Here is a 27,230-nt window from a genome sequence, read left to right as displayed (position 1 = left end):
TTTAAATATTTCAGACATTTTTATTTAATAAATAACTTCAGTAAACAGCATGTAAAAAGTGAACTGTTAAAATTAAAAGGCACTTAACACAAGAATGTGAATAGCATGAAACAACATGGGCAAATGGTGAGAAGGAACTATACAGTGGTCTGTTAATAGCACTGAAAGTAAGACATGCTTAAGTGATAGCTGTTGCGAAAGTCAGGGGACAACTTCACATGTTCATTAAAAAGGCAAATTTACAGCTGGAACATCAAAGAAAAGGTATTGGTAAAAAAAAAGAGTCTTACCCCCAAACTGCAAACAAATACACTTAAAGATTAGAAGAGGTGACAAAAAGCACCAGGCTTTAAACAAAATAAAATGAATAAATTCACCTAAAGGTCCTCAATTCAGCAATTATGTAAAGTAAGGCCTTTATGTAAATAATGCTAAATTAAGGACTTTTTTGCAGAAAATTTCCCGATACTTTTATCCAAGGCTTAGTTTTCTAGAGAGAAGGCGTAAGAGTTACCAAGATTAAGTAACTCTTAAAATGGCACACAGGTTTTAAAGCTATGTTTTCCCTTCCTAATTCTCTGTCTCATGGCCTCTATAGATCAAATATTTCAGAAGTATTTTACATCAGTAATTCCCAACATACTCAATCTTTCAGCTTTGTCATCAGTCTTGTCTAATAGGCAAATAGCAAAATAACAAATTTAAAACAAATCTAAACTAGCTAAGTAAGACATTTACTTTGGATTCTGTATAACTAAAACCAGACAGGTCTATAAAGCTAAAAGTCAATTTTAACACTTGACTAATAGAAACTCACATCATACTCATCACTTTGCTGCTTTCAATCGCTGTAGAAATATCACTTCAACCAATAAGAGCTTGATTTTAATAGTCCAGGAGGAAAAGGTCGAAAAGGCACAATGTGACCTTAGCTGACAAGGATAACCATCCTGTCTGTCTCAAGTTTTTTGTCAGTCCCTGGCATTATTACATTATTTTCAAAATAATAAAAAAATTTAAATTATACATTATTGTACATTTTCAAAACCTGCACATAAGAAAAACCATGGTGATACTGCCCTAGTGCTACCTTACTGTGACTATGGAAACTACAACTTTGCATTCAGTGCTGTGAAATCTGCATGGGTAGTGCTCATTTTCCCTCATACTTCGGATTGACAACAGTTGTCACGGCACTCTTATAAATAGGATTTTCACCCTAAAAAAAGGAGAAAAATTATCAGTTACTCTACTAAAATCATGTAATTATTATTTTATAAAGCAATATTGAAAGTTATGGTCATTTTCAGAAGTCATTCATATCACACTCCATTTCTTTAAAGGGCATTAATAAAGAGTTTACACAAAAATGAAACATGAAAACTTTGCTCTCTACAAATTGAAAGGCGACCGTGTAATCTGGCATTATTTCATTCCTGAGTCCTTCCTACATGGCAGGACTGATTTCAGAGTGTCCTCCACAGCAGAGAATGCGTTATTATCGCTTCTCTTCTTTAAACTATTTTTGAATGCCGGTCTTAAAGAATGAACTCTTCTGTCATTAACTGCCAGATTCTTAACCCTTTATTATGGTGAAGAAAGTTCTGGATAATTACTGGGAACCCTTCGCTGTCAAACTCTGGGAGGGAAGTGTTCTCCAGAAGCTCTTCTAGCATAGAAGTCACTGCCATGGAGAGTTCTGGGGTAAGGCTGTCGTGGTGCCGCTGAGGGTACCGTGCCTCCACACGGCATCGCATTGCCAAATTTGCTTAGAATGTTAACAGAAATAATTACCATTCTTCATGAAATAATTGTTATTCTTTAATATCATACTGATGAAATGTTTCACTTTTATTGCAATNGTCGGACGCTTAACCGACTAAGCCACCCAGGCGCCCCCCAAGAAGTCTTTCAAGATCCAAAAATAGACTAAGGTTGGTGTTTTAAGCCGACAAGTAACATACAATCGCATACTACCATTTTCTTTAAAAAAAATCTTATGCTAAGTGATACATTTAAATATCTACTGTAACATTTTCTTTCTCCTATCCTTATAAACTGAAAGTAGGCTTGAAAGCGAAGTGAGAAATACAGCCAAATAATCTGTATCAGAGGAAATTACAGTGAGTTCATATTAGTAAATGTTAAATTAAAACTTAAGACATTAAATTTTTAGACAAAAATTAAGATTTTGAAATGCTGTTGTTTTATATTGTACTATAGAGCTTTTTGTGGTGATTTTGAAAAATATTTATAGGAAGCAACTAAACATTAATTTTTACTTTTAAATTTTATTTAGTTACTTCACTGGTTATATTTGGATATGGCTTTTATTGCCACAATGTCTGCTCTCTAGGAGGGTACAGTTTGGTGGACGACAGACATGCAAATAAGTTAAGGCACTTTTATATAGCACAAAACAGAATTATGTACATAGTATGGGAACAGTATAAGAAAAAAGGAAAGGACTTTGAGAAGATTAGGGATTTTCATAGAGAAGCTGACTATAGATAAAATATTAAAAGATGAATAGAAACACATGCAAAGTCAAAGGTCATATACAAAGTCAAGATCTAGGGAAAAGAATGGAATATTTATGTAGAAATATATAAAGGGGCGGCTGGGTGGGTCAGTCCGTTAAGTGTCCGACTTCGGCTCAGGTCATGATTTCATGGTTCATGGGTTCAAGCCCTGTGTCGGGCTCTGTGCTGACAGCTCAGAGCCTGGAGCCTGCTTCAGACTCTGTGTCTCCCTCTCCCTCAGCCTCCACCACCATCCCCCCACTCATGCTCTTTCTTTCTCAAAAATAAACAAACATTATATATAGTTTAGAAGCTTTTAAGGGTGCATGTGTGAGTGTATGTTCTGAGGTGTGAGCAAGGGAAGGGGAGACAAGAAAAAAGTGCCAAATCATAAAAGGTCCTGCATGCCATGCCAGAAAGACTGAATTTTATTCTGTAGATGGGAAATCATGGAGGAAAACTGGAGCATGAAAAGGGCTGAGTGGTCCTGAACCACACCAAGTAAACTATTATGATTTCAGCTCAGCAGTTAGTCTGAATTCCAATTAAGACATGACAATATGTCCTAGTCCTACCCCAAACCCATCCCAAATTACACAACCCTGTCATTTTAGAACCAGTCATTTCAGAAACATGGAGGAACTTAGGCTCCCTCAGAGACTAACATATAGGATTAAAAAGCATATTATCAACTTCTGACCTCTAGTCCAACGGAAGCAAATACATTATTATACAGACATTGCAGCAGACGTTTCATAATAGAGACAGGAAACTGGATCCTGGCAGCTACATTCTTAACAAGTTATATAGTACAAATAAGTTACACTCTTTGTTTCCATCTTCCTAGTCAGCATATGAGGCTAGAACGTGCATTCTTTCAAATAAAATGAGAAATTACCATTTAAGCTTAAAGCAATACGTTAGATATATATTTAATACTTAAGAATTATAAGGGAAGTAAAAACATACATATAACTCCCCCACCCCCAGAAAACAAAGCAAAAAAACAAAAGAAGAAAAAAAATACTCAAATTACTGATGGGTCCAAAGTGCATAAGGCAGAAACTTACCTTTGGAGAAAAGTTTGCCTTTTCATATACACATTTATATTTATCATTATATCCAAGCAAAATTTTAACATGCAAGGTTAGAGGTAAAATTAAACTGTGTTAAGTATCATTTTAAATAGAGGTAAATAAATTAAAATAAATCAGATTAGTTTCCATTGTTCAGAGTGCAACCCCACTCCTATCTCTAGAAAAAAAAATCAAGGCATATTTAAATTAAGAGAACAGGGTTATATTCAGAAATGAAGTCCTCTGTACTCAGTAAAACATCATCTTTGTGCTCACTCTGGAATAATGGACAATAGTGGCTACAGAATCACCTCAGCAATATAACATTTTAGATATACAATACACAACTGCCAGAGATTAGAAAACCACACTTAAATGTGCCTAACAGCAGGAAAGATAGACAATTTTTTAATCCACTTTAACATTATAAAGTTAGTAACTTGATTTCTTAAATGTGCCTGCATGATAGTCTTAGGCGGTAAAGTGCCTGTTCATTATCTGAAATATGTTAATGACACAATTTTCTGATTGGCAAACCTTGGTCTCCTATCAGAAAAGTGTTTTATGACCCATAACCTGTTTTCATTTCTAGATGTGCATCATTAATGTCTATTGTTTACTTCTACTTTAATTATTCGTGAGAAAACATCTCGGAAATAATCCAGTAACTTGCCTGGATTTCACTAATGAGTAATAAAATTTTAACCAAATTCTTTACTTCTCGAGTTATCCAAAAGGCTTATTTGGGCTGAGGAAGTAACATTTCAGCCAGAAATAAATTTAATTATATAAACATTAAGTTTCACTATTATTATGGATCATTTCCTTCAAAGTACAATTTAATGTATCGTAAAGGTGTAAATTTCACCTTTCAATAGAACACACAGAAAATCATCTCATTTGAGAAGTAACCATATGGAACTGCCAACATTTAACTGTTTTTGACCTACAAAAAAAAAAAAAAAGAAAGCCTAGCAAGTCAGTAGTTTCTGTTTAAAAATACTGTGGTAATGTCCATCAACAGATGAATGGATAAAGAAGATGTGGTGTGTGTATACACACACACACGCACACACACACACACTCAGCAATCAAAAAGAATGAAATCTTACCATGTGCAAAACTACATGGATGGAACTAGAAGGTCTTATGCTAAGTGAAATTAGTCAGAGAGAGACAATATAGGACTTGACTCATATGTGGAATTTAAGATACAAAACAGATGAACATAAGGGAAGGGAAGCAGAAATAACATAAAAATGAGGAGAACAAAACATAAGAGACTCTTAAATGCGGAGAACAAATTGAGGCTTGGGGAGGGGCTGTGGGTGGGGAGATGGACTAAATGGGTAAAACTATTCTGTGGTAAGGGTTAGATGAGCAGGTGAGAAAAAGGAGGATGCATCGAGTCTCAGACTAATACCATAAAAGCCTGCCCATATGAGTGCTAACTGTAACCTTCTGCCATCAAATTTCATTTTGCCATTGCCAAAGTCTTAATCTGCTCAGAAGTACAAGAAAATTCAGATAAGTAATGGTTTCTATTATTGGGCCTTCCTACCTCTTAAATATATTAAATATAGTAATATTTTTAAGTATTTTAAGTACACTCCCAGTAAATGAGAAAAACAGTATTGTTGGTTTCTAGGTCATAAAGTGCTAACTCTGTTACAATGTTTGTCCAACACAGGAATGTTACTCTAAGTTACTACAAATGTCAAGAAGTCATAATTCTCTATAGAAAATGAGCTACCTCTTCTTAACCACTAACAGTCTCCTGAAGATATGTGATTGCTGCCAGTACAGTGTAGTGGGTAAGAAAAGAGACTGGTTACTTTTTCCTATTTTGCAACATAGATTTCACTTTTCCCTTTTCACTCTAAAATTTGCATACAGTAGTTTGTATATAAAGATAATACCATTTAAAACACTACGGTAGTGAAAATTAAAACTGACAGGCTGATATAATATACTGTAGTTCATCAACCAAAACACTCAGACCCACACAATAGATATTATTAATAACACCCTGCTAAAGATATGAAAATCTAGGGGTGCCTGGGTGGCTCAGTCAGTTAAGTGTCCGACTTTGGCTCAGGTCAGGATCTCGCGGTTTGTGAGTTCGAGCCCCATCTCAGGCTCTGTGCTGACAGCTCGAGCCTGGAGCCTGCTTCAGATTCTGTGTCTCCCTCTCTGTCTGCCCCTCCTCTGCTTGCATGCGCTCTTTCTCTTTCAAAAATAAATAAATGTTAAAAAAAATTAAAGACATGAAAACCTAAAGTGAATTGACTCAGTGCTGTTGAAGAGCTGGGATCTGACCCTGGTCTGTCTGACCACAAAGCACATCCTCTTTTTACAACCCAGCTGCTGCTGCTTTACCATAAAGCCTGTTTTAAAGCCCTTCTAAACACTAAATTAACACACACACACACACACAAAAGCCATAGTATAGCCATATAAATAAAGCCAGACTTTAAAAAAACAGCAGTTGTGATAAAGGACACACAGTGCAGTAAAAAGGGATAAAAGTTCACATGCAAACACAGAGAATGAAAGAAAATACGAACGGCACTTAGAGACCAGCTTTACGTCCATAGTTTGGATTCTTGAAATTATTAATAGGACTCCTGTAAATCGGATTTTCTTGCTAAAGTAAAAGAAATAGTTTCTAATGATTTCTTCAGGAAAAAACTGACATGTATAGTGTTCAAACGCTCTAAGAGAATGTTTACTATTTTTATATCTGAATATCATGTTTTTTTTAAAAAAACCCAAGCCAACTGTAGTAAAATGCAAATGACTAAAATTCATTTACAATTTAAAAATACCAAAGACTGCCTTGTTGCTTCAAAAGATAAAATACAGGAAGGCCAACATTTGGCTACCCCTCCCTCAGACTTTGTGTTTCAAACACATTAAATCCTATTACATTTCACTCACTTTCAGTTTTAAAACTTTTTACAAAGCAAAATTTATGGAGTTACAATTTGTGGAGAGTTGAAAATACCCCTTTTAAGTAGAGAGTTTTGTAAATATACCCACAATCATGACCATCCCAAGAAGATCCCTCAGTGGTCTCCTCCCCCACCCCAGCCTCTGGAAACTACATATTTATTCATTTCTGCCCCTATAGTTTTGCCTTTTCCAGAATGTCACATAAATGGAATTAAACAATATGTAGCCTTTTGAGTATGGCTGCTTTTGACATAAGGTTCTTTGTTGAAAAAAACAAACAAACAAAAGAGATGTTTTCCACTAAGTATCTTGCTACAGGGACAACATTATTTAGAATTGTATTTTACATTAGAAGAAAAGGCAGAAGAGCAGATTGAAGATCAAAATTAAGGAAATAAAAACACTGGCCACAATACCCCAGAAGCTACTTTCTCATAATGTTTTGTTTTAATGGGACAAATTTAAGATGTTTTCTGTTTTATGCTAAATGCATATTCTCTGAATAATGAACTTTTGGGGAAATAAAATATTTAAAGAGGACTTTAATAGTTTTAGAGTTAACAGATGAGTCTTAGAAGTATTATTACATTTACTCTATGAATCACCTTACTTTTTACATGTTTTGCAACTTACCGTGTCCCATTTGGCATTCATTTTTTCCTTCTCAAATTTGGCAAATTCCCTTCTGTCATGAATTATCATTAAAAGCTTCCAAATAAGCAGCAATGCAAGGCCAATAAGAACAATTCCAGCAACCACACCAGCTACGATTGGAATGATGTCTGGACCAGTGGGGCACTCTGTAAAGTTAAAGTTAAAAGTAAGGAATGAGCACACAAGAGATTGATATATGCAAAGTAGGGCCCAAACTACAAAGTTCTGGTTAGACTCTTATGAAAACATATAGAAATAAAATCCAAGATAAGTAGATGCATACTATCCAAACGAATATATAAAAAAGATACTAGAACTAGCAAGAGAGGATATATGACCTATAAACAAAAAGCGTATGTATTTCTATATATTATATAGAAGGTTTTTTCTACATATTGGAAACTGAAATTTAGAAAATAGTATCTTCTACAATAGCATCTAAAATCATTAAATACTTATATATGAATCTTAACAAAATATGTGCAAGATTCACATGCTAAAAATTACTGAACACTGATGAAAGAAATCAAAGAAAACCTGAATAAATTGAGAGGTATTCCATGTTCATAGGTTGGATGACTCAATATTGTTATGATGTCAATTTTCCCACAATTTGATCTATATAAACTCAGTGAATTCCCAATCAAAATTCTGGCAAGATTTTTGTGGATAGCAGCAAGTTAATTCTAAAATGTACAAAGAAGGCAGAGAACTAGGAAAGTATTTCAAAAACACTTTGGAAAAGATCAAAGTTGGACATTTTACATTATGAGATTTCAAGACTAGCTATAAAGTGACAATAATTGAGAGAGTGTGGTATACTGGCTCTAAAGGACAGATGCACAGATTAATGGAACAGAATAAAAGTCGGAAATAATTTTTAAAAAGTGTTAGAATTAGAAATAACACCTAAGACCATCTGATTTTCCACAAAGGCAGAGAAAGGTCTTTTCCACAAATGGTGATAAAACTACAGGACGTCCATATGCAAAACACTGAACCTTATTCCATATTCTAAGAATAACTCAAAATGGGCTATGGACTTAAATGAAAAACCAGAAACTATAAAACTTCTACAATACAGGAGAAAAAGCCTTATGAATCTGAGTTAGGCAAGGAATTCTAGATGCAATAAAAGTAAAAGCAAGATCCATAAAAGAAAAACCTGGTAAATTGTAGCTTATCAAAATTAAAGCTTCTATACTCTTTAAGAAAACAATGGTAAGGAGCGCCTTGGTGGCTCAGTCAGTTAAGCATCCAACTCTTGACTTCAGCTCAGGTATAATCTCATGAGTTCGAGCCTGGCATTGGGCTATGCACTCCCTCTCTCTCTCGCTCCCTCTCTCTGCCCCTTTCCTGTTCACATTCTCTCTCACAAAAGTATATACTTAAAAAAATGAATACTTTAAAAAATAATTTAAAAAGTGAGAAGATAAGGAAGCATAAACCAGGAGGCAATATTTGCAAAACACGTTATCTGGAAACAATACACAGACTTCAAAAAAACATTTTGGCTATTTCTTATAAAGTTAAAAACATGCTTGCTCCCCAGATCCATTCCTAATATATATCCAAAAGAAATGAAAATTTACATTCCCACAAAAACCTGTACACAAATGTAGAAAATTTCAAAGAATATATAAAAAGGTGTCTAGAAAAAACAATTAAAAAAATGTTTACTTTCTGAGAAGCTGAGCAAATTCATCCTTTATGATATCCTTTAACAAATTATTTTTCCCAATGTCCAAGTCTAAGTCAAGCTCAAACTTAAATATCATCAATAATGATATAACTTTTAGTGAGTATCTCTTTAAATAATTGTCAGGCAGAATGCCGAGTGTTTTGTCTGGATTCACACATGTAATCTTCAAACTCATAAAAGTTAAAACTTGTTTTCTCTTTTCCTTACTTCTTTTGTTTTTTAATTTTTTTTTTAATTTACTTTTGAGAGAGAGAGAAGCAGCGTGAGCAGGGGAGGGTCAGGGAGAGAAGGAGACCCAGAATCCGAAGAGAGGCCCCAGGTTCTGAGCTGGCTGTCAGCACAGAGCCTGACACGGAGCTCTGTCGATCACAGAGCTCGAACCCATCAACCGTTAGATCATGACCTGAGCCAAAGTCGGATGCCCAACCAATTGAACCTCCCAGGCGCCCCTTTTCCTTATTTCTTATTCAGTAATTTAAATACTATTTTAAGCTTTGAGATTAAAAATGCCCTAACCTGAATGCTGGAGGCTGTTCGGGAAATCACCAAGAGGCCTAACTAGTAGTAAAAACAAGACACAAAAGAAAACGTGAAGAATTTTGAAATGATCAGATTTTTACCTGGAGTCTCTACAACATGAACAATGGCCTCATTGTTCCCATTCACTGAATATGTGAAATAAAACCAGCAATCATCAACATCTTTCTCCTTACAATGGGACAGGGGATCGACCTGGCCTGGCTGTGGTAATTTGTCCCGATTTTCAACCTTGGTAATGTTGAAATGTGAACATTCCTGTGCGCATGTGTCTTTCTTTTCTCCTTTATTGAAGGCTCTGCACTGAACACATTCTCTGTTAAAACACAAATTATATTAAAAGTTTATTTAAAAATTAAATATTTGCCTAAAGATTACTTTGTGTGAATAAATGGGAGAGGCATGACATTCTAGATGGGAAAACTAAACGTAAAGATGCAGTTTCCCAAGTGAAATTATAGATTTAGTACAGTTCAAACTAAAATCCAGAAAGAGAAAGAAAGGAGAGTAGTAAAATAAAACTAGCCCTATCAAACATTATAAATATATAACACAAAATGAAAATAATTTAAACAATGTGTGTTGGTACAATAATAGTTCCTCAAAAGGCAAAATCTTCCATTTTGCTTAGTTTAGTCAAAAGATAATAATTAAACAAGTGGTAATACTAATTTAACAAAGGCTACCACGTGGATTCAATTATATAGCAAATTCAGTCCAAGATAATGGTACTGACTATTCTCATATGATGCATAGAAGTATCATATGACACTCCTAATGAGAAAGAATTTTTAAGATTTAGAGTGGGCTACCGTGTGTCACATATTTTATTTACACTGTCATATATTATCAGTATGTTCTGGTTCTAGATAGAATACCTAGTTAGGCCAACAGACAGCAAGTATCGACTATTTCAAGCAACTAGGATACTTACTTATGCTCAGCACAGACACCAAGGCAGGTCTGACACATCTCACAAGTTGGCCCTTGAAACTTCGGATCCGTACACTTACAGGCACCACACTCACAGATGCCCCTACCATTGCAGATCTGTCCATTTGTGGCCATGCATGAAGTCGTATCCAAAGAACAGTCACAGGCGCTGCCGGTGTAGTTGGGATTGCATTCACATACACGACACTTGCAAACACCATTTCCTATGATTAAAAATATCGGTTTTCATAACAATGGTCAAAATATAAAATCACGGGACTGACTTGACAGTAAAAAATAAGCAGTAATGAGGAAGAAAATGTAGCTAAGGATGGACAGAACCCTCAATGCTGTCCTCTTCTATTTAGTCACCAAGCAAACTCTTAGACGTTTCTTACTGTATTAGATGGGATCACATTTTATAACCATTCTCACACTCCTTTCTTACCTCCACAAATTAAGCCATTGGATCTATCACAGTTGAAATTATCACATTCGCAGAATTTGCCAGAATAAATTTCATTTGCATTATCCCTCTTCCTACAAACACACTGTCCACAGACACACTCTCCATTGTTACTACAGATTTCTGAACTGTTTTCTTTCCTGCAGTAAGCGTCCATATCTTCACTGTTAACTTCGTCTGTGCTACATTCACAATGTCTACCAACACGTCCCTCGTTGCACCTGAAGAAAGAATCCAAAATTTCAATCACATAAAATAAGTCATATTGCGAGAAAAAATGGGAGAGGAAATAAGATTATGAACAGTATCTTCAAACTACAATTCTATTACATGGGAGTGTTCATGCCACACGTCACAGACGTGTACAGAAGTGTACATATGTGCACACATACACGTGTGCACCAGGAAAGTTCAAAGGACTGGGGAAAAATATCTGTCTTCAGAAAAATAACTCTTCTGATCAAGATGAAAATATAATCTAGCAGTGAACAGGGAAACAAAACATTTGGAAACACAGGAGCAACTTACTTGAAAATAGTGTAATAGTTGTTTTCAAATGAAATGCTATTGCATTTGGTATTATGGGTGAAGTAACTTGAACTTTAAAGCAATGGTCCAATTGTTAATCTAAAAAAGTACAATAAGGGGAGCCAGGCTGGCTCAGTCCAAAGAGCATGCAATTCTCGATCTTGGGGTCAAGTTCAAGCCCCATGTTGGGTGTAGAGATTACTTAAATATATTTTAAAAAGGATCATAAACATACCCCAAAAGGTTTATGGAAGTTGAAGAAAAACATATTGAGCATATCATTTAAAAATACACAATTTAAAAATAGATGTATCCTATGGGTTCACACTTTTCAGACACACTATATATTTTAGAATACCGAAGGCTTATAGCAATAATGGCAAAACACTTACTTTGTGTCTGACGACAATGTAAAGGAAAGGGAGGCAAACTTTAAGATCTTTTTAATGAATTTTACTAAAACCTGATCTACATGACTCAATCAGGATATGTGCAACATAAAAATTAAAATACATTTTAATTATTACAACTAATAACTGATGGTGAAATATAGTCATTTACTTTTCTCACAATTGAAAACTCTTCAAAGCCGAGTCATTTGGAGCTGACATTTAGATCAAAATACTCTCTCCTTCCTCCTATCCTTTAAGGAGAAAACTATATTCAGAATACACTCAATTTTAATTTTTAATTAAAAGGCAACCACCACAGTCTAAAAAAAATTAAGATAATTTGATTAAAGTTTTAGTAGTCATAGATCTATGTTCAGAAAATACTTTTCTTTTTAGTTTTGCAAAATATATTTGTATTTAAAAAATTATTCCAACAATGCAGAGGTACATGCATAAGGTGAACACCCTTTACTAGTCCATAGTTCCATATCCTAAATAAAATTACGATTATAAGTTTGATACATTTTCCTGAAACGTTTTTTTGTAAATGTATTTTATATGAGCTTATTTAGCTTTAAAAAATTCAGGCTGCTATTATATGAGGGAAAAACCCAAAGGCTACCTTAACAATTTGTAAATATATGTCTTAAATGGCTATAAAACCTTTTATTTCAAAGAGCAGTCTTAAGGGGAAAAAAAAGGCAGCAAAGAGCTTTCTAGAAATATCACACACATCGGATTGTCAAATTGATAGCATGGTGAGCAACAGTGGTCAGAACAAAGAATTTATTTGCTCCAAATAGAGATTTTTTTTTTCCTGGATATCTCAAAACAACCTGCCTATAACTTTCTAAACCTAGATCTTTCTCTGTCACTCTCCAACAGCCTCAGCTCACCTGCAAGCTCCACACTCGAACGTCCCGTTTCCTTCATGACACTGTGGACTGCTAGGGGTGCCATCTTTTTGGCACTCACATTGACAGATGAACTGAAGAATAATTTCGACCTCTTCAGTAAAGCCCAGAGGCTTAATTTTAATGGTTTCAGAATCCTTATTTGGACATTTATTTGAAGTTATGCTAATTTCAAATTGAACCTTGAAGGAAAAAAACAATTAACAACTAACTAAGCAATGTGAATCTGCTAAAAAGTATTTAAAAAAACTACTCATTTCTTTTACTGTTTCTCAAATTATAAACTAGATTTGCTTATAAACAAGCAATTTTTTTCTTCTGAAAATGCTTATACAACATACCTCATCTCCAATGGAAATATTGGAACATTTTCTTCCATTTTCCCCAGTTCCATTCACCCCATTCTTGCAGTAAGATTTGTAATTTATTGTTACTCCTTCTGGCAATTTGCTGTTTTCCAAAATGACCTCTGAGGAAAGGGACTTAAAAGAAAGATTAATCACACATAGAAAAGGCAAACAAAATGCTTCTATAAAGTACAATGAATGCATAAAACCAATGGGCAAAATGGACTATTAAGAAAATAGTATCATTTAATAAAAGACGTGGAGCCAAATCCTGAGTGACTAGAAAACACAGACCCCAAAGAAAGAGGCTCTAATTAAAATTTTTCAAAATAACATACATGATTAAAAAGTAAGAGTATTGGGGGGGCGCCTGAGTGGCTCAGTCGGTTAAGCGTCCGACTTCGGCTTAGGTCATGATCTCACGGTTTGTGGGTTCAGGCCCCACGTCAGGCTCTGTGCTGACAGCTAGCTCAGAGCCTGTTTCAGATTCTGTGTCTCCCTCTCTCTCTGACCCTCTCCTTCTCATGCTGTCTCTCAGAAATAAATAAAACATTTAAAAAAAAAAAAAAAAGAAAGAGTATTGGGGCATCCAGGTAGCTCAGTCAGATGTTAAGCACCCAACTCTTGGTTTCAGGTTGGATCATGATCTATGATTCATGAGTTTGAGTCCCGCATTAGCCCTGCACTAACAATGTGGAGCCTGCTTGCGATTCTCTCTCTCCCCCATTCCCCTGCTTGCACACACTCTCTCTCTCAAAATAAATAAATAAATAAACTAAAAAAATATAGTAAGAGTAACTTTAATTACTGATGATCATACAGTGCTAAAAAGGCCTGATTTAAATTATGAAGAGTCCTAAGACCTCAGGACAAACATTTTCTGTCTCCATTTGGCAACACGACTCTCCTCTGGCCCTACCACTTCTAGCCAACTAGGGACTACGATAAACAACGGACTACAGTCTGGGAACACATATGCTTAAGAGCCATTATAGACCAGGCCAAAAAAACAACAACAAAACACCGAACTCAAAACCCCAAGTACAAAGGACTCAAGCCAGTGTTTTTTTTTTAGAGTATCAGAATGCTCAGGACAAATGGAGAAGATTCAGCGCCAAGCTGTCTCTCATTCACATGCCTAGGTGCGTGCAAGTAAGGAAATTATTAAAATATTCTGTTGGGTGGAGAACTATGGGGAAGACATGAACAAACTGGAATCTTGAAAATCTCTGTAATATATAACCTGTCTCTTTATACAGGGTCTTTCCAAAACATTTAGCAAACTCTAACATAAAGTAAAAAGTATCTAAAATTCAACCTGTCAAAAGGTTGAGAGCGGACACACAATGGTTACCGTATTATTAGAAATGTCTTCTGACTACTTAAAGTGAGTATTCATCAATGCTTACCAAGCATCACTAAACGTACTCTAAAGTAGCCGTAGACAATTCAACTTCCTTCCGTGTATGGGGGAAAAAAACTTATAAATTTTTTCAAAAGAAGTAAAGCATATGTATATTTATACATATTTTATTTTTTATTTTTATTTATTTTTTTATGTTTTATTTATTTCTAGGAGAGAGAGAGAGACAGCGCGAGCAGGGGAGGGTCAGAGAGAGAGGGAGTCACAGACTGAAACAGGCTCCAGGCTCCGAGCTGGCAGTCAGCACAGAGCCCGACGCGGGGCTCGAACCCACGAACCGCGAGATCATGACCTAAGCGAAAGTCGGACTCTTAACCGACTAAGCCACCCAGGTGCCCCTATACATAGATATTTTAAGGTACATGTGTAGATGAGTGTCTGTGTATCTTTTGAGAACAGAAAACTGCATCTCTGAATACATGGCAAGAGAAGAACTGGCAAAAAAGCTTTTCTGGAATAATTCATCACAAGAGATCAATCTACAAGGGACTGAGAAGGGGGAAGAGAAGACTGAAGTAATCCTATTAAGTCTAAATGTATGTTCCACTTATTTTCCAAAAAGGAAACCTATTTAATGACATTAAATATTTAGAAATCTTCCCCACATGTCTTTACCATATTTTTACTTTGTTTAGGCTACATAAATAACTATGCTTTTGTAAGAGAATATAAAATGTTTTCCTCCAGATACACAGAATGTTTGTTTTGTGTTGTCCTCTGGGCTTGCTAAATTGTGTATGAAGAGTGTTTTACTTTCTTTGAGCAAAGTATTCTCAACAGGGTATTGTATAAAACAAAACTTATTTAATATGTACTTACATTGTATGCATCAATAATCAACTGAATTACATTGCTGGAATTTGCAGATAATGTTCCTACTGCTGACTTAGGGATCAAATTTTTCAGTTCCTGAAATTAAAAGATAAAACACATGAGATACAAATACTATTATTCATTCAAACAATTAGCATCTACTGAATATACAGTATTTATTTTTAAGTATGAGTTCCCTATCCATTTCCTCAACAACGTTAGGGGTCAGACCAAAAAATACCCAACTGTTTTGTATGTGATTTAATAAAAACCACTTCTATAAAATCCGGCCAGTCTGACTAGTGACACTTTCCCACATTTCAATTCAGACATATGATTTTGCCTCTAATGACTAAACATAAAGGTCTAGAAATTGATTCCTCTTTTTATCCCATATGTGTGTATGTGTATTACACATGTAATATATATTTATATTTATATATATTTACCTTGTAAACAGGCTGAAATTCTTCAGTAACTGCAAAAATGGTCTGAATGTTATTTTCACTTAGTTTCTGGACAAGGTGAGCAATAGAAGGATAATCCTAAGAAATGAAGTAATAAAATTTTTAAGTAATTATATCCAATGTATTCCGGTTTTCCAATACTTTCTGAAAATAATAACAATCTGCATACGTAACTAGATTACTTACACAAGACTGCCTGAAATAACACAATTAACTGTGGAAGTGGGAGGTGTGTGCACATGGGTTTCTACTCTTCTATCTTTATGTATGTATAAAATGCTTCAATAAAAAGATTTTTAAAAGCAAGACCTATGTGTATTAAATGTTAGAACAGTGAAATTGAAGAATCGCCAATAATTAAAGGCTGTATCATAAATCAGTTATGAAAAAGACCAAAACTCACCAAGGTTTAGATTTCTTCTAGAACTTGAATAATTTGCCAATCTTTGTTTTCAGTAAAAGTAGAGTGCCTACTTTTAAAAATCTTATATAAATGAGGAGTACATGACTCTACAAATTATTTGTTTAGGAATAATATCAAATTTGCTACCAAATGATGTATGCAAGGGAGAAAAGTCACAGCAATGGGTTGAGGCACAGAGTAAAAGTGTTGAAGTGGCTCCTTTCACAGACGGAGGCCCTTGGCTCAGCAGCAAGAAGCAAGCACAAAGCCACATCTTCAGAACAGCAACGCTAGCTTCCTTGCACATTAGGTAAGAGTCTATACTTACCAAATAACAAACCCCCAAACCTAGTAAAACCCACGAGCTTAGTCATCCACAATACTCTTAGTATTAAACACTAAAATTGCACGAGTCCATTCAATGTGTAAGGAATTCAGCACTTACATAATAATGGCTCATTGTATACACATCATTTTCCAAGTGACACTGTCCATCATTTGGTAAAACAATGCCACCGAGTTTCCCATCTCCAGCAAAGTGAAACCCAGCATCCGTGGAAAACACCAGCAGCCGTGTAACATTCCTCCAGCCAATCAATGACTTGAAAAGAAAATGATTTCAATTTAAAAATACTATCCACAATCACTGTACATAAATCTTTAATCCTCATATAGGCTACCATTATACTTTTAACCTAATTCTGTATCTTCTTAGATTCTCTTTTTACAATGCTAATATTCTTGCTGATAAACGCAGAGCCCTCTGCAGAAGGCTCCTCCACCCTGCTGGAAAACTGTCTTGCCTGGTTGCCCATGTCTCTCAGCCCTTTTTTAAAAACTATCTTTGGGGCACCCGGGTGGCTCAGTCAGTTGAGCGTCCAACTCTTGATTTTGGCACAGGTCATCATCTCACAGTTTGTGGGATCAAGCCATGCATTGGGCTCTGTACTGACAGTATGGAGCCTACTTGGGATTCTCTCTCTGCCCCTCCCCAATTCATGCACGCTCTCTCAAAATAAATATTTAAAAAATAAAAACAAATAAAAATAAAAAACTGTGTCTTTTAAAATCAATGTCTTCCTCCCCCACTAGAAGGTAAGCTAAATCTATGGGGGATAGGGAGCATATGTGCTTCTCCAGTAGCAAGTGCAGGGCCTAGCACACAGTAGGTGCCTAAGGAATATTTGCTGGGGAAACAGAAATGTCTCAGCCCATTCTGTACTTTACCTGCTGCTGCTGCCTTGTTCCCATCCAGCCTTCATCCTTGCTCCTACCTCCTACAGCATACACCTCCTTTATCGGCCCTCCGTACTAAGCTTTCCTTTTTTTAACTACAGAAGAAATTTTCTTCTCCAAACACCTGCCCTACTTAATTCCATCCAGTCTACCTCACAAGTACTATTTGTTCATTTATTTCATTCTCCTCCTTACTCAACAAAGAATTTAAAGTAGCAATAAAGGGGCACCTGGCTGGCTCAGCTGGTAGAGTGTGTGACTCTTGATTTCAGGGTTCTAAGCTTGAGCTTCATGTTGAGTGTACAGATTATTTACAAAGTAAAATATTAAAAAAAAGTAGCAATAAAATCCCCTTCTATAGTAAATTTGTAATTACATTTGTCTAAATTTACTCAATACATCTGTATATAACATAAAACTGTAAATTCCTTGAAGGCAAGAACTATGTTTACTGATGCTGGCAATCCAGGTGTCTCTTGCATCCAGGGAAGTAGGTGAAATAGTTACTCTCAGTCAGCATGATAAACACGGAAAGACAGCAGCGGCCATGGATGCTCTGGCTTGCTCTGATCCCACAGGCGGAGGCACAGCTGGAGGCAGCCCAAAGAATGTGCTCTCTACAGGGAGCTTCTAAAAGGATCACAAACAAATGACTGCAAGAAAGGGTGGCAGGCTAGGCACTACCTGAAATACTAACCTTTCTTTCCCTTTAAAAGCCGGGACTATCTTTAAATTATAACTGCCCCAGGAAGAAGTCAAAAGTAACAATAATATAGTACTTGATGTCTGCTGAGTGCTTACTGGCACTTTCTATGGACTGCTGTATTTATGCCTGCAAACAGTCCTATCAGGTGTACGTACTACTGTCCCTTCATACTGAGAAGGATACAGTCCTTAGTGTGGCTATGTAAATGGTCTAGCATCGGTGGCAACGGGAAAATGTGAAATCATGTTCTAATAGTCTGAAGACTGTTCTCTTAAACACTATACCATACTGCTATATCACATCATTATCTTGGAGATCTTGGATATGAGATACAACACTTTAGCAAAAACTGGTTGAAAAATAACCACTAGGAAGCGTCAGGAATCAAGAACAGGGAACATATATGAGTATTCTAGGGAACAGGGGTACTATAAGGAAAAAAAAGGAGGAAAAATTAAGAGAGAAGTAGGTCTTACAATAAACCTTATTTACCTCACAACGCTTTCTAATTTCAGGGTCAGCCATGTCATGAAAAGGTCACCTAAAAGTCTTCAGCTGCTAAATGAGTCATAGAATTCTATCACTAGTCTAATCGAGATGAGCTTACTAAAAATCTTGCAATTAAAATTATTAATAAGGTCGCCTGGGTGACTCAATGAGTTAAGTATCCTACTCTTGATTTTGGCTCAAGTTATGACCTCATAGCTGTGGGATCAAGCCCCACACTGGGCTCCATGCTGAGCATGGGATTTGCTTAAGATTCTCTCTCTCAAAAATAAAAATATTAAATAAAAATAAATACAATATTATAGGACTTCTCAAAATATATATGTTCATATAGCTTACAAAGTAGAACATAAAAAGCTCTTTTTGAATTACTAAGACACAGGAAGCCATCTTTCAAAGACAATGAGCAGAAGAAAACTGATCAAAGGAAAATGGTATCTGAGATACTGTTCCATTTGAGCTCTTTTAATTCTCCTGGTAATACCTCCAACAAGTTCAATTCTGTCTCTGGCACAAGCCAGAGAGTCAGGACACCTGCCCCTCTTCTAAAAACCTAGAACACCAGCGAAATCATAGCTAAACTGCCCCACTGTTTCAAATGGTGAGCGATCTGGCTTTTAAAATCCCATATAAAAGAAGTAACTGCCTGGTTTAAATAAGGACATAATGATTAAATACGCTTTTACAAAGCACTTGTGTGGCTGGAGGGAATTTAAAGGATCCAATTCTGTACTTCTCTGGGATAATGAAGGATGATTTGGTAAAGTAGGTAGTTTTTCTGTACTGAGAGTAAAATGGCACCTAAAATTCATACAAGTAATAGCCCTTTGTAGGAAATGAATGCACTTACTCCACAAACTGCAACTTGCATGATTGCATCGAAGCCACCTTCTGGAGAATCCAAATTTCCAGATATGCGCTGTTTACCAACAAGTTCATTAAATACTTCCCCTTTATCAGTAAGACTGAGCACATTTTTGTAGCTAAAGGGACTGGTACAGTTTTGTTCACTTGTGCAAGGGTTCCTGAGCTTGGCTGGTGTTGTACTAATGTAAGGCATTACAGTCTTCTCCACAAATGAGCCAAATCCTGTGAAGGAAAAATGCACGAAGAGATGGATGGACAGACATAAACTTGTACTGAAAAGAATAAAGTATGTTACCACATAGAAGTCAATCTTTTTCTTTAATAAGAAATAAGATTTTAATAATAAAGTTTGGAAAAGAGATCATTTTAATACAAAAAATCCAGGTGTAAAGTGAGACTAGGCTGTACTGACAGGTGTAGTCATATTAATTAAAATGTTTGAGTACTCAACATTTTATAACTCAACACATGAGTGGAATAAGTTCCTATTTCTTATCTATGTGGTATAATGTGTATTAAGTAACATGGTAGCATAAAGTAACAGAGGAACAAGAAGTTACAAAGATTACTAGCTATGTGACAGGAATAGGTTTTCTCTGAGAAAAAAAAGGCTAAAAACTGCTCTATATATTTCATAAGTATGTGATGAAGAACAAAACTGCCAAGACTGATACAAATGAAAATTATTAGTTTTCTCCATATCCCTACCAATTCGGAAGTCTGAAGTAATCCTTCTCATTTCATTCATCAGATCCGTTCCAAGACTTTTGACATTCTCCAAATCATCTTTCATGGAGTAGGAGAGGTCCATAAGGTAGTAGAGATCGATAGGATAGTCTTCAGCTCTCTTGAATTTTAATGTAAATGTCTGTGGCTCCCCTAATTAAGTAGAGATTAGAAAATGAAGTTAGTTGTAGCAATCGAAAGCAAATGATAAAAACCAAATTGGATTCACAAAGTAAACACTATAAAATGAAATGTATTACTGCCATATCTTTACAAAAACTTGAAAATTCCACTGGTTAACTGAGTGTATACTCAATTTCATTCCACAAATATTATGCTAAGCTCTGGGCATGCAAGATGAAAAAGACAATACTCCCATGAGCAAGACAGACAGTCAATTTATAACTATGGCAAAGGACAACAGGATGATGGAACAGCATAAATTAGACTGGGGTGGGTAAGGCAGGGCACGTTAGAGAGTATGCCCGACTTTTAGGAGGTGAAGTCATAAGACATTCTGTACTCTGTTTATATGCAAGTAAACAACATCGTCTGATTTTTACTTTAGAGAACCTGACCCCCCCAAAAAAATTTTTTTTAAAATTAACTGTAGAGACAAAGAAGCTTGTTGAGAAACTACTGGAAAAATCCTTGAGGAAGACATGAAGGTCTGAACTGAAACCATGAGGAATACGAAAAGGAGAGGTATATAAGAGGCAGAAGGTAAAATTCATTTACGATATACAGTAGAAAGATAAGGTTTGGATGAAAAGCCATTACTTGTTAACAATGGATGTTCTCTATACAGATTTCTAGTAGGCAGCTTTTAAGGAAGGCTGTGTTATAGCACACAAATGGTTTTAAAGCAATGAGAGAAAAGCCAACAATAAAAGTGTACTACAAAGAGGAAGGAAGAAAAAAAGACACAAAAAGGAGAGCATTTCAAGAAGTTCAATCAAAAGTGTCAGTCAGTACAAGAAGGTTAAAAGAAGAAAAGGCCCGGACAGGGATCCACCACGTTTGGTGGTTCAAGGTGTACAGCGTTTTTCAGAACGGAAGCAGACTAAAAAGTGCTCAAGAGGGAAAGTCATGGAGACCACGAGTGTGCACCATCTTTTGAGAGAAAAGGATGGAAACTGGGAAGCTGAGGAAGAGGCTTGTTTTCTTCTTTCTTTTTTCAGATGCACGACTGCCCCAGATTCTTATAAAAGCTTACTATTTTCACAGCATTAAACAAATACAAAGGAAAAACATAGGTTAGAATATTGTCTTTACATTAAGTAATTATACCTCAGGATGGATACTTTCATTTCTAAAATCCATTAAATCTAATACTTTCTGACTCTAACAGAATTTGCTTTGGACATTAGGCAACTTTTACTATGTCAAGTATATGTGTCTTACAGATTGTTATGTCTGCTACAAATTTCTAAAGTTTGACATAGTCCACATTTCTATGTGAGTGCCAGTCCTTATGTGAACACCCCTTGATAGAAACTCAAAAGAGGCTTATATAAAGTTGTCAAAAAGCTCCAGTTGAAACCAAGGTATTCATGCAATTAGACTTCTGTACCTGATCGCAAAAGCAAAACCAACTGCTGAGGTTGGATCTGAGTAATATCTTCTGGCTGGAGCTTCTCTGCTGTTCCTTTGCTACGGTTCGTAACATTTTTATTTTTCTTAACATCTTTGGAGCCTCTGGGATTTTCTATGTTATGTGGATGGCAACCCTTCTTTTTCAAAGCTTCTATATCATCACATCGTGCAGACGTAGGCATTCCTTCTTGTAAAAATGTCTAAGTGACAAACAAAATATAGGTATAAATAATAAATATAATGGTCAAACATTCTGCATAATCATAATTGCAAACATGCACTATTTAAAGGCAAAAATCAAGTGACACACAACTAACATACTTCATTTCTGGTTGTTAAACAAAATGCTCTCTTCACCCAAATCATATGCTCTTGTTTAAAAACAAACAAACTCATTCTCTAGGAAAGTAATACCTTTATTATTAATAATAACTTATTAGTTTGGTAATACTTAGGATTGACTTAAATGTACATTTTAACTGTCCCTCTTTCAAATTATAAGTATATAATCAAACAAATTTCTTCAGTGAAATCACTTATTCGGCATGCCTAATGGCCACTAATAATGTATATACCCAAATATGGGACAATTTTTCCCCAAAATTTCCCTTAGAAAAGTCTTATTTAAGTCTTTCATATTATGTACCATTCTCCTCACAATAGTTTGAACAACTCGATGTGTAGAGAAAACATATTAGCCTGAAGGTGTCTCAATTAATGATGCAATTTTTAAAAAGACCAAGAAGCTTAACGCAGAATTAGTAAGTATTCCTGGAGGTTTGAAAACATTTCAAGTACTGGCTCTTATTTTAAATAAGTCTTCTAAAATTTATTTTTAAAAACAATAATCACAGTGATGATTACATAACAACAGAAAACAATAATCGCAGTAAAATTTGATTACCTGACAAGGTCATGAATATATTCCCGTAGGGTGCATTTTAAAAGAATAAAAATTAAAAAGGTCTGAATAATATATAAATGGTACTTGTGGTTTGGGGTAAAATTTCCAGTAGTGATATGACCTCAAAATGTGTTATACCTCAAACAAATTAGATGGAAATAAAAATTTTATCAGATAACTGAAGAAGTATCTTAGTGGAAGCAAAAACGCTACTGTTAGGATGCATGCAAAATCTTTAAATAAAAGCTTTTCATGAAATCTGAGAGAGGAGAAAAACAATGATTTTAGTACGTGGGTGGGTATGTGTCATTTCAAAATGTGTACCCATAACTATCAATTATTATAATAGACATTTGAATATTTCACATATATCCCTAAAAACTGTATATATAGTTATATTAGGCCAAGATACTTATTTTTTTCTTTTTTAATCTTGACACTGGGAAAATGAGGAAATGCCTTTTATTTTGGGTCACTTTATCTTCAATTTTATTTGGTTTTTGTTTACTATCTACAAATTTCACAGTGCTGTGTAATGAGGATATTTAAATACAGAGAATATACAATGGTTGTGATCACTTTTTTAAGGGAAACAACACTAATGAGAGCATTTATGTAACTAGAAAAACAAAACTGAAAGGGAATACCAAGGGTTAGATAATTCAAAGCTGAACTACTTTGATGTATTATCAAACCTAAAATACTAACTACCAAAGCACAGGAGCCTAGTGTGGAAAATTTAAGACTGTAATTTTCAAATAAAATTTCACTAAACACATTCCGAAATACCCTTTAATACTTTAAGAATTATGCTACAAATATCAAAGGCCAAAGAACAGTTTGGCAAGTAAGCCTTGTCTGAGACAAACTCAGAGCACTCCCTATTTCTTCCACTGTCTCCAAATAAATTCCAAATACCATTTTTCTGAGAACAGAAAGTGTCACTAGAAAAATTTTGAAGTAACAGAACAAAAACCTCTGATTTTCCTTTTCATATGGTTAAGCCAAACAAAATATCTGATGTTTGACCAGTTACTTATAGCTATAAACAGGCAATTGAAATGTGTGGGGTCAAATGCCTGAGTTCAAATGTGAGGTCAAATGCTTAAATAAGCATGGCTTATAGCAACCTTTGACCTTCTGATATTATTTACTTGAATAAATTGTAAATCCTCAAAATGACTTCCCTTTACTTCTGTTCTGATTTTTCATTCATACATTTATTTATTCATTTAACATTAAGTTTTGTGAAAGATACCAAGTTACACAGTGTACAGAGATGACCACTAAATAAAATTTACACCCGAACCCCAATGGGCTTTTATCAGGATGCAAATCAATTCTGTATTAGTTTTAACTCAAATATAATTAGGANTACCTTTCCTGCCAAAAAAAAAAAAAAAAAAACAGATCTACAACAGCCAAATTAAATGGCTAGGGATTTTTGGAAAGCTATCCAATAGAAATATAATGCATACCACAAAGGTGAGATACCAATGCACTTTAAAATTATCTAGTAGCCACACAAGAAGAAAAAAATAGAAACAGGAAACTAATTTTAACAATATATACAAAATATTACCATTTCAACATTATTAATCATTATTTTAATCATTAAGTCTTCAACCTTTGGGATGTATCTGAGGCTTATAGCAATTCTCATTTGGACCATTTTGGAGCATATTTAAAGTGCTCAATAGCCACATGTTCCCAGTGGCTACTGTGTTAAATACCTCTAGATCAGCACATAGTGTTTGACAGAGTTGATACTCATTCAATAAACACTGATTTAAATGAAAATTCGTATCTAACATTTCCTAAGGATACAATATTGGGCAACAGTAAATGACTAGAGAGTAAATAGAAAGACCTTGAGCAATCTTACTTACTGAATTTGTACACCACCCACAATTTGGCCCTGCTTGTATACATTCTCCACATGATTTGGCATTTGCTTTTAAACATCTATTTTCATCTGTCAGGAGAAACAAAGAACAGACAACTTTACTTGAGGTTTCAAGAGAGAACATAATGAAAAATGATTAAAATGCAACATACATAATGGTTAAGTATGAATAACAAAATATGTCATATATTGTTATATAATAAATACTATTATATTACATATAATAATAGTTAGTGAACTGATCCAGATCTACCCCAAAGACTGGTGATTTTAGATTACCTTGGCATAGAGAGCCATGAAAAAATAGTGACCTTTTTCTTTCCTTCTATAGCAGACTATGTACTAGTAATCTATACACTTATTCTTTTCCTCAAAGGCATAATTTCAGTCAGGATCTATTGTTGGATGGTCATAACTGTCAGGAATTTTCTTACAACTGGTTAAAATATTATTTCTTTTCAATTAACTCATACTACCATACCCATACCTCCAGAAACATCTGTAACTGCTTTCCTTTCATTTTTAGTATGTAAATACTTGAAAAACCCAATTCATCCAGTCCACAATCTCATGGTTTTTCAAGCTCTATGTTCAAAGTATGCCTCACATTTCTTTGAATCCTCCTAAGTATATCAGCATGCCTTTCATGTGGTAAGCACTAACATGGACTGTCTCCAATGTGTCTTCTCTAATTATAAACCTAATGTATATTCATAATAGAAAATTTGGAAACTACATAAAAACATAACAAAAAAACACCCATAACCCACTTACTAAGAGATAACTACTATTAACATTTTTGTATATTTCTTTCGTTTTTTTTCTATGAAGATAGATTTAAAAAAAACAGCAAGGAATCACACAGAGACACTATTTAAATAAACTGAGAATATACATTTTGCATAGTACTTTCTATAGTTTATCCTATGTGTTTCATTTCAAATTCTTTAGAGGTGCCTGGTAGCTCAGTTGGTCCAACTCTTGATTTTGGCTCAGGTCATGACCTCAGGGCTCGCAAGACTGAGCCCTGTGTTGGGCTCTGTACTGACGGCATGGGACCTGCCTGGGATTCTGTCTCTCCTTCTCTCTCTCTGCCTCTACTCAGCTCCCATACTCACGCTCTCTCAAAATAAATAAACTTAAAAAAAAAATCTTTAAATATGCTTTTTAATGATTATATATTACATTAATATACTTTAATTGCATAAGTGCATCGTTCACACACACTTGCTCATGTGCACACATGAACTCCAAATACACGTATAAACATACATGGACATACATGCACCCACTGTGATGACCATGCCCACAATGTAAAACTCTAACGATCTCCTTATCACAGACGAAAAACAACAGAAATACCGAGTGGAATGCTATTAATGTTTTTAATATTCTTATTATATAGTAACTTCTGTCCAGAAACAATATTCAAATTTATAATCACAAACAGTATACAAAATACCATTTTTACTGAACCTTCAGCAAGCACCAAATACTTTTTTAAAAATTTCTTTTTAATGTTTAAGTCAGAGAGAGAGAGAGAGAGCGAGCGAGCGCGCACAAGTGGGGAAGGGGCAAAGGGGGAGGACACAGAATCTGAGGCTCCAGGCTCCAAGTTGTCAGCAAAGAGCCTAATGTGGCACTTGAACTCATGAACCGCGAGATCATTACCGGAGCCTAAGTCAGATTAAGTTTAACCAACTGAACCACCCAGGCACCTCCAAGTTCTTCTTTAATATAAAAAAATCTTTTACTCATTTAATCCATATAAATAACAATATCAATTAACTTGTCAGTTATTTAAGGTTTCATTCTTACTGTATTTTACTGACCGTTTGTAAATTTTGTTGGCAAATGTTTCTTCTATGGTGTTCATCTGTTTTTACTAGGTCTCTATACGTGCTAATGAAATTAAACCTTTAGTTTCTCATCTTATTGATGGTGTTCTGACATAAACACATTTTAAGTTGCTGTTGATTTTAAGTAAATCAACATTATCAATAATTTCCTTAAAAGTTTCTTCCTTCATTTTTCTATTTGGTTAAGTCCTTCCTGTCCTGAGATCAAATAATTGTCCATGTGCAATGTATGTTTTGAGATTCGGAGGAGAGAACTGCACATCTATTATTCCAGAGGTGGGTATGCCATGGTTTACAAGAAGATTAAATTATTTTCGGCTTTACTTTTTATTCCTCTTCTAGATAATGCTAACATTTTGTCAAGGCTTTTTGATCAAAGAGCAAGAACATCTTCTAGAATGTCAGTTGTTCCTGGTTTCACTTTTTTAGATACTAATGGCTTGTCATAATCGATCATCCTACACATTTACTTTATTTTCTTCTAATACATTACATACCTTTGCTTTCTCTCTGCTCACTTAAACACCCTATTACAGTCTTAAAATATCTTTCTGTAGCGTACTGTATTCCTATCACTTCAGCATTTCCTTAGCCAACCGGCCTTACCACTTTTTGGGTGGCAGCAGCCAAAGGAGCCGGATGCGGAAGGGCCTGGCAGGACCCTGTGAGAACCCTGCCCATCGCCCTGCGTGAGACGCGGCCACTGCAGGGCTTTCAGAAAGAGCAGCATGATGGAATCTGACTGATCCAAAAGTAATACAAGACACTGAAATGAAAAGACAACCAGAAAA

General features: G+C 35.2%; 1 protein-coding gene across 1 annotated transcript in view; it reads right to left on the bottom strand.

Moving 5' to 3' along the window:
- ITGB1 (integrin subunit beta 1) overlaps positions 1–27,230 on the bottom strand; it is a 27,363-nt gene continuing 133 nt past the window's right edge. The window contains exons 2-15 of the mRNA XM_077771784.1: positions 24,564–24,649; positions 21,748–21,970; positions 20,157–20,327; positions 19,432–19,670; positions 16,578–16,733; positions 15,712–15,807; positions 15,269–15,358; positions 13,021–13,161; positions 12,662–12,861; positions 10,828–11,066; positions 10,381–10,603; positions 9,530–9,762; positions 7,187–7,353; positions 1–1,219 (exon numbers count right to left, since the gene is read on the bottom strand). Of these exons, the coding sequence (XP_077627910.1) occupies positions 1,154–1,219; positions 7,187–7,353; positions 9,530–9,762; positions 10,381–10,603; positions 10,828–11,066; positions 12,662–12,861; positions 13,021–13,161; positions 15,269–15,358; positions 15,712–15,807; positions 16,578–16,733; positions 19,432–19,670; positions 20,157–20,327; positions 21,748–21,970; positions 24,564–24,649 (2,330 nt within the window). The 3' untranslated portion in view covers positions 1–1,153. The remainder of the gene's footprint in view (positions 1,220–7,186; positions 7,354–9,529; positions 9,763–10,380; positions 10,604–10,827; positions 11,067–12,661; positions 12,862–13,020; positions 13,162–15,268; positions 15,359–15,711; positions 15,808–16,577; positions 16,734–19,431; positions 19,671–20,156; positions 20,328–21,747; positions 21,971–24,563; positions 24,650–27,230) is intronic.

This window comes from Crocuta crocuta, unplaced genomic scaffold, assembly GCF_008692635.1.
Source record: "Crocuta crocuta isolate KB4526 unplaced genomic scaffold, BGI_CrCroc_1.0 scaffold457, whole genome shotgun sequence".
In the NCBI taxonomy this organism is placed as follows: Eukaryota; Metazoa; Chordata; class Mammalia; order Carnivora; family Hyaenidae; genus Crocuta; species Crocuta crocuta.
This window is presented reverse-complemented; position numbering and strand designations above follow the sequence as displayed.